This window comes from Bos grunniens, chromosome 14 (genome assembly GCF_055505025.1).
Source record: "Bos grunniens cultivar Pamir isolate PY7600 chromosome 14, Bosgru_T2T1.0, whole genome shotgun sequence".
NCBI classification, from domain to species: domain Eukaryota; kingdom Metazoa; phylum Chordata; class Mammalia; order Artiodactyla; family Bovidae; genus Bos; species Bos grunniens.
This window is the reverse complement of record NC_141178.1, coordinates 74,817,881-74,826,308: the sequence shown is the minus strand read 5'-3', so window position 1 is coordinate 74,826,308 and position 8,428 is coordinate 74,817,881. Positions and strand designations below refer to the sequence as shown.

At 52.9% G+C, this 8,428-nt stretch overlaps 1 protein-coding gene across 3 annotated transcripts in view; it reads left to right on the top strand.

Moving 5' to 3' along the window:
- Positions 1-795: 795 nt before the first annotated feature.
- KCNQ3 (potassium voltage-gated channel subfamily Q member 3) overlaps positions 796-8,428 on the top strand; it is a 291,454-nt gene continuing 283,821 nt past the window's right edge. For 2 of the 3 annotated variants that reach the window (XM_086337372.1, XM_086337373.1), the window contains exon 1: positions 915-1,437. In XM_086337372.1, coding sequence (XP_086193498.1) covers positions 1,052-1,437 — 386 coding nt within the window. In that variant the 5' untranslated portion in view covers positions 915-1,051. Of the gene's footprint in view, positions 1,438-8,428 lie in introns of all 3 variants that reach the window. The other variant, XM_086337371.1, reaches the window with a different exon arrangement.

Below are 8,428 nucleotides of genomic sequence, written 5' to 3'. Positions count from 1 at the left end.
CCCTCTGCTCTCGCTAGCTGGCGGAGGTGCCATTCAAGGGCCAGGGGCGTGAGGGCGGAACGAACCACGAATGCAGAGCCACGAGCATCGCTGCCCCCGAGCGGGTGGGTCCCCGGTGCGCTCCGCCTTGGCCACCCCAGCAACTTGGATTTTACTTCCCAAGCCAAGAAGCAGGGTTGGGAGGTGACTAGAAAAATCTGAAGATGCAAGAACGGGAAAAAGAGACCATGACCCCCCCTCCCACCCACCCCGTCCCTCCTGCTCTTTTTGTCTTTTCCCTCTACGCCCGGCTCGGGGAAAGCCCCAACGCCCACGGGAGCGCGGGGAGTCCGGCACCGCGGCCGCAGCCGCGCGCACCGGCGATCCCGGGCCGCGGGGCGCGCGGGGTAGGGGCGCGGGGAGGGGCGGGGCGCCGCCGTGGGCCTCCGGCCGCGACGGGGCGGGACAATGGGGCCCCACCCCGGCGAGGGCGGGAGGGAGGCGGCGTGCGCTCGGCCCGCGGCGCGCTCGCTCGCCGCTGCTGCCGCCGCCGGAGCGAGGCTGAGGCTGGAGCGGGCGGGGAGGGGCGCCGGGGGGAGCGCGGAGGCGGGAGGAGGCGGCGGCGGCGGCGGCGCGTGTGGCGGGCGGGAGGGAGGGAGGGCGGCTGGCCCCGGGCTTGTAAATAAACTGCGATGCTGTCTCGGGCTCGCCGGCCCGGGTGCCGCCGCCGCCGCCGCCGCCCGGGAGCGCCGGTGCCGGGCCCCAGCCGCCGCGCGCCCTAGCGCCTCCGCGCCAGCCTCGCGCGCCCTCGCCCGCTTCCCGCAGCCCCCGGCCCGCGCCCCTCGGGGTCCCGCGGCGGAACCGCGCGGGATGTGACCCTTTCCCCCTGCCCCCCGGGGCCCCGCCTTAGCCTGCTTTTGGGAGGGGGGGCTGGTGGGGAGGGGCGCGCGGATCATGGCATTGGAGTTCCCGGGCTTGCAGCCGCCGCCGCCGCCTCTTCCACGCAGCCCGAGCGCCCCTTCTTCCCCGAGCAGCAGCGGAGAAGGCGAAGCGGCCGGCGGGGGCGAGGCAGATGGGGCTCAAGGCGCGCAGGCCGGCGGGGGCGGCTGGCGGCGGCGGCGACGGGGGCGGCGGAGGCGGCGGGGCCGCTAACCCGGCCGGAGGGGACGCGGCGGCGGCCGGCGACGAGGAGCGGAAAGTGGGGCTAGCGCCGGGCGACGTGGAGCAAGTCACCTTGGCGCTGGGAGCCGGAGCTGACAAAGACGGGACCCTGCTGCTGGAGGGCGGCGGCCGCGACGAGGGGCAGCGGAGGACCCCGCAGGGCATCGGGCTCCTGGCCAAGACGCCCCTGAGCCGCCCAGTCAAGAGGAACAACGCCAAGTACAGACGCATCCAAACTTTGATCTACGACGCCCTCGAGAGACCGCGGGGCTGGGCGCTGCTCTACCACGCGCTCGTGTGAGTACCGGGCCTCTCCGGGCGCCCCTCGGAGGCGGTGCGTGAGGTGGAGGGGTTCGGGGTGCGGGTTGGAGCCGAGGACGGCTCTGGGGCTTCCAAGTCCAGGGGCGCCCGTCCACCGAATTGGAGAGCAGCCTGCCCTCTGCTGTGTATGCCTGTGTGTCTGTGGACCACTCTCAGGGTGTTGGACACCTGGGAGTTGAACCCCAAGGCTTAAAAAAAAATCCACGCGTGGCTCCTCAGCTGATTTGGGGATCGAATTGGTACCTCTGTGCGCGCGCGCGGGTGCGCGTTTGTGGCACCATCTCCGGATGTTGGTAGCCAGGCTTAAAAGAATTCTGTGGTTTTTCTTAATTAACGAGGAGGTTGAACGGGATAAAGCGGATCCTCCCATGCGCTCTGTGTTTCTGCTTGGGGTGGGTCCCTTCTACTTGGGATCGCTGCTGAGTTTAGATGATACATCCTGCAGTTGGGGATGGGAGTGGTACACTGCCCACAGTGGGGTGTGTGTGTGTGAGTGTGAGCGCGGCTATCGATTGCTTGCTTGTGCTGCCCTTTTTCGGGCTCCATTCTGGTGTGGAAAGGAACGTGGTTTGCTCCATTTGGGACTGGGGCTGGCCAACATGCATCTTTTGGGGTTCTTTTTAGGGAAGTTAATGAGAGAGAGGGATGAAGGGGGAACTATGATTCTCCGGCTCTAAGCCTGGAATGAGGGGTGGGGGCTTCACCTTGCCAGTCGATGAGGGCCAGGGATAATTTTGGGTGAAACATCTCCATAATTTGGTCTTATCATCCCCTCCACCTCAACTCCTTCCCGTCTCTTGCTGTGGCCGGGCCAGGGCAGAGGGCGTGTGAAGGGGCCTGGGCTGAAGCTTTGCCCCCAAGCATCCTTCCCCTGGAAAGAGTCTGTTTCAAGCCAGAATGTAAATGCGTGATGGGCAGGAAGATGGAACTTCTTTTGCGCCCAATGCTCTGGATAAAATATCCTGCTGTGTTTGGGGAGGGTAGGATGACAGTGGTGGCTACTTTCCCAGGAGGAGAAGTCGGGGTTGTTAACATGCACCCCCCGCCCGACTCCACCCCCCACCCCCGCCCCACCCGCGCCGGGCTGGCAGGGCACTTCCAGGTACCCCTTGCTTCCTCTCTGTGGCTTAGTCATTCTGATGGCTGCTCCTTAGGAAGCTGTACCATTACCAGGCTTTTGACGGGGAAGTGACCAAGACCTTGACCCTTCAGCTTGTACTTTTAGCAGTGAATATTCCTCCCTGTCCTTCTCCAATTGACCGACGACTAATGGGTGGAAAGGAGTTCAGGGAGCCTTGGAGTTAAACACTACCTGCCAATCTTCCTTGGTTGGAAAGGCAGTTCCAGATTTGACCACCAGGTGGGGGCCTCCGCACAGGACCTCAGGCTTGGCAACAGGTTTCATCCGAGAGGTTCCTGAAGCCTGCCTGAAACTGAGGCACGAAAGGCATCCAACCAGGAATATGGGTTGTTTTTTTTTTTGAGGGTCGGGGCAGGGGGGAATGTAGCCTTTGGCATCCAGGTCTGCGTGTATTTGCAGGTGTTAGTGGCTGGAGAGAAGGGTTAGCAATTGCTCTTCTGTTTGCTTTCATCAGTTGATAAAAAAGAATTAAAATATATTCATCTCTGTCTCTAGTGCTGTATTTAGTCAAATTGAACTGGTGATAATACTGGAATATGCGATAATGAGGCATACAAATTACTTGAGTGCACACAAGCATGCACGGCCTTACATGTCCTTTTGACATAAATGGCGTTCTGTACATACTGGCTGCCTTCTGAACCTGGGGTCCCACTGGAGTTTGTGGGCTCTCTCTTCCTTCACCCTTCCCAGCCAGCACTCTTGCCCCTTCTTGGACATTCTGGGGAGGGGATAGCTTAGGCCCGATTTTATCCTTCTCTAGAATTATTCCATCACTTGGAAGCAGGTGTGGGAATGGTGTATGTAACCTCAGTTTCCCAGAGAGGATCCAGGAAAATTTTACATTGTGGAAGAAAGAAGAATTGCATACCTAGCGAGGTACTTTTGCACATGCAAATTATTTATTTCATTTAGTTCTTGTCGCAGTTTCATGACGTGGGAATTGTTACCTGTATTTGATGGATGAGAATATGGAAACCAAAACAGATAGAACCATTTGTCCAGGGTCACATGGTTGAGTTTCTGGAGCTCACATTTGAATGCTGGGGGTCATCTCTTGTTTCTAAGCTGGGATCCCAGTTATGACCCTCTGCCAACAATTTCAGGACTCTGGGTATTTCACGAGGCATCCCTGGGTGCCCCTTGCCCCCTTGGTAACAGACGACTCTGTCATGTCTCTGCCTCCCCTTCCTAGCTCATGGTTGGCAAATGGCTGGAAATGGATCTGGAATCGAAGGAGGGGCTGCTCAAAGCCCAGGGAATTGCAGTGTTGGGGAGACAGAACGTGGCCTGTGTGGTGCCAGGGTTGGAATTCTGATTAATCGGGCATTCCACAGGAAAACTCTGTCGGGTCGGGTTTGGGCTCCTGACACTTGAATTTCAACTCATTAGCGGAGGCACTGTACACCTTCCCTCCCGCTGAGGAGCAAGCCTAGTCAAGTGAACAAAACCAAACCTTTCATTGATGATTCAGGATTTTGCAAGGCCCTGAAATTTGTGCTTTAAAGCAACCATTATCTTATGCTGGGCTGTGGTTAATGGCACAAGAGAGCCAGGATATTGGGCTGATCGTGGTCTCATAGACTAGTGCATGCTTAAAAAAAGCAAACAAACTCAAAAATGAACCAGACCCATGAGATGTTATTTCTTGCTTCTATCCTAAAGGCAGAGAATACAGCAAATGTGAACATCGAAGACCTTCCACCCCCATCCCACCGCCCCTGCTCCCCTTGTCTTAAACGCCCATCCCTTGCTTTTTCCTGGCTACTCGCTTTCACCCTGGCTGAGTTCTTGGGTCACCTCCTCCGGGGAAGTTTCTCCCTGACCCGCCAGCTGGTTAGAATGGCCTGTCCTTGGCAGCATCCTAACCGTAAGATTCTGCACCGGACTGATCTGCTTGCTCATCTCCCCCACACGGACTGAGAGCTCCTTTGAGGAGGTACTGTGTTGTTCCTTAGCAACCTCAGTCCCCTGCAGGCTTGCTGGGCTCCTGGTGGATACCCAGTAAGCATTTGCTGAATGGACGAGTGAGAGAATCCTCTCAGGTTCACTGAGACTTTGTTCTGCATGGTGTGTGTTACAGTCTTCACAACAATAATAAGTGGTCAGCATCGTGGAAGGTCAATGATGAGAACTGCGCTCAGAAGTTCTAAGGTGGACAAGGGGTAAAGGAAAAGGTCAGAGACCACACTCTGAGCTCAGCAAGGCTGATCTCTTTTCTGTATCTTAAGCTGCATGGCTGAAAAGGATTCCAACATTGTTGAAAATGGGCTGGACTTGAAGTTCACCTCTGGACTCTGCCTTCGGTCTCTGAGGGAAGAGACCCGCATGCGCCTGCATGAGCCAGGTTGTGCAAGACCCATAAATTGGGGGTGATCACACTGCCCCATCACCAGGTTGGTTTTTAGGCTAAAGAAAGTAGGGTGTATGAATGAAATGAGCCTACTAGTAGGCATGAAGCATTTATTAGTTGATTCTGAACTAGAATCTCCTTATAAGTCATACCCTTCTGCCACTGTGGCTGTCTGGGGACTCCCACTTCCGGGCCTGTTAGTGGGAAGTTGCTGGCTTCATCTTGGCATATTGCTGGATTGGCACCATACTGTCATCCTGTCCTGACTGCCTCTCCCGGACCAGTAGGGGTGATCAGTCGCCCACCTGTTGATAGACCAAGGGGAAGTGCTCATAAGAGAGGCACACTGATCGCATTCTGAGGTGGATTGGCCCCAAGGCTGAGAGGTGGGGCTCTCAGACCCAGCAGCTGCTCTGGAAGGTAAAGAAGGGCCTGGCTGGTGGACTTAGTGTATTGACTAAAGGGTCTGCAGTCCTCAAGGTGGAGGAGAGATGCTGGCCTCTCACCGAGACCCCTCATTAGTAAGGCAGAGTCTTCGCAAATCTTTGAAGTAAGAGAAACTTAATTTCCCAAACTTGCTTTGCCTCTTACAGCTGGTATGGTCTTGGGAAAGTTGCTGGATCTCCAAGTTTCAATTTCTTCATCTAAAAAATGTGATTAATGTAGACTTTATTGAGCTAAGAGCACCTTACATAGAAGAAATGCTCAATAATAGATAGTCATTTGTGTTATTAATGTTACTCAGTCAATATAAATGCCTTCTCTGTGCCTGGCATTCTTCTAGACATTGGGATTATAGCAGTAAACAAAATCCAGCAAAACAAAACAGTCTAATCTCTGCCCCTATAGAACATACAGTCTAATAATATGTTAGTAATATTTTAATATAATTTAACAATAATGTTAGTATTAGCAGCCATCTCAGAGCTTGGCCATCTGGTCAACCTTCCATCCCAGGCAGAAGGAGTCCCTTCAACAGCAATTCCCCCAAATGCTGCTGCTGCTGCTGCTAAGTTGCTTCGGTCGTGTCCGACTCTGTGCGACCCCATAGACGGCAGCCCACCAGGCTCCCCTGTTCCTGGGATTCTCCAGGCAAGAACACTGGAGTGGGTTGCCATTTCCTTCTCCAATGCATGAAAGTGAAAAGTGAAAGGGAAGTTGCTCAGTCATGTCCGACTCTTAGCGACCACATGGACTGCAGCCCACCAGGCTCCTCCATCCATGGGATTTTCCAGGCAAGAGTACTGGAGTGGGGTGCCATCGCCTTCTCCCAATGCTACCACTTACTAACTGATTACTGATGGAACATTGTTTTTCTTTTCTAGACAATGCTGGATTCAGTTCTCTCAACTATTGTGTTTCTCTGGCTCTGTTCATCCCATTCTCCTCTTTTTCTGCCTCCATGTAGCTCATTCTTTCTCATTTCCCACAAGGTATTGGTCTTCTTAACCACCTCAGTTCATCCTCACTTTTTTCCTTACCCTACTAATTTCCTCTTTGCATTTTCTTCTTCAGTTTTGTCAGTTTCCTTCTCATTATTGAGAACCAAGGATTTTGAGTTCTCATTCTTTCTTAAAATTTTTATTTTACTGTGATAAGAACACTTAACACGAAATCTACCCTCTTAACAAATATTTAAGTGTACAGCATGCTGTTGTTGACTGTAGGTACAGGGTTGTACGGCTGATCGCTCCCCTTGCTTAACCGACACTTAATGCCTGTTGGCTGCTGCTGCTGCTGCTAAGTCACTTCAGTCGTGTCCGACTCTGTATGACCCCATAGACGGCAGCCCGCCAAGCTCCCCTGTCCCTGGGATTCTCCAGGCAAGAACACTGGAGTGGGTTGCCTGTTGGCTGGTCACCCTCTATACCTCCCTCCCTCCAGCTCCTAGCAACCACCATATCACCCTTTCACTCCAGGAATTTGTTTTAGATCCTCATATAAGTAGCCTCATGCAGCGTTTGTCATTCTGTGAATGTCTTATTTCACTTAGCATAATGCCCTCTCCATCTGTGTTGTCACATACTGCAGAATTCCCTTAAGACTGAGTGGTATTCCATTTTCTTTATCCATTCATCTGTGGATGGACATTTAGGATGTTTCCACATCTTGGCTAATGTGAATAGTATTTCAATAAGCATAGAAGTGCTAATATCTCTTTGAGATCCTGATAATAATATTTTGAGTAAATTCTCAGAAGTGGGGATGCTGAATCACATGGTAGTCCTATTTTTTAATTTTTGGGACACCTCCATGCTGCTTTCCAGCTGCACCATTTGCTTTTCCACCAGCACTGTTTGTTGTTGTTCCGTCACTAAGTCATATTTGACTCTTTGTGAGCCCATGGACCCATGGACTGCAGTAATCAAGGCTTGCCTGTGCTTCACCAGGGGTTTGCTCAAACTTACGACCCTGAGTTTGCTCAAACTCATGCTTCCCAGGTGGCTCAGATGGTAAAGAATCTGCCTGCAATGCAGGAGACCCAGGTTTGATCCCTGGGTCAGGAAATCCTCAGAGAAGGGAATGGCTACCCATTCCAGTATTCTTTCCTGGAGAATTCCATGGACAGAGGAGCCCGTCACAGAGTCAGACCCAACTGAATGACTAACACTTTCACTTTCCAACAATATGTAAGGCTTGCTATTTCTCCACATCTTCACTAATACTTGCTGTGTCTTGTTTTTTGTGATAATAGTCATCCTGACAGGTTTGAGGTGGTCTATATTGTATCATTCTTTCTCATTGGTAAGAGCATGGTCTTTGGAGTCAGACATGGGTTTGCTATTTCCTTGCTTTGTGACCTAGAGCAATTTGCTCAACTTTCTTGGATTTCAGTTTCTTTCTGATATGTAGATAATAATGCCTGCCCCTCAGGGTTGCTGTGAAATTTAATCAAGGTGATGATGTTAAACCCGTACACATTGCATTGTGTTGATTTGCAACCTCAGGTGAAATCTGAAATTGGTCGAGTACATGGATGGCAAGGAGAAACCCAAGAAAGAAGCAAGCCACTCTGGATGAGTAGGTGTTGGGCTTGAGAATCAGAGAACTTGTATATGGGGCTTGTCATGGGCAGCAAGAGAGGTAGATATTTACACTGCCTTCCAGCATCTTAAAGGTTTATATAGAAGCCTTTGTGGGATACAGTAACATATACCATCCAGATGGTTTCAACAACACATGCTCACTCAAGACTGCACCCTTCAACATGGCTCCCACTGTGGCAACAGTGGGCAGAGGATAGAGTCCCAGCACTAGAGAGATAAGGAGCCAGCTCATGGGTCACATCCTCTCCATGACCCCCACCAGCACCATGGTTCAGTTCAGTTCAGTTCAGTCGCTCAGTTGTCTCCGACTCTTTGCAACCCCATGAATCACAGCACGCCAGGCCTCCGTGTCCATCACCAACTCCCGGAGTTCACCCAGACTCACATCCATTGAGTCAGTGATGCCATCCAGCCATCTCATCCTCT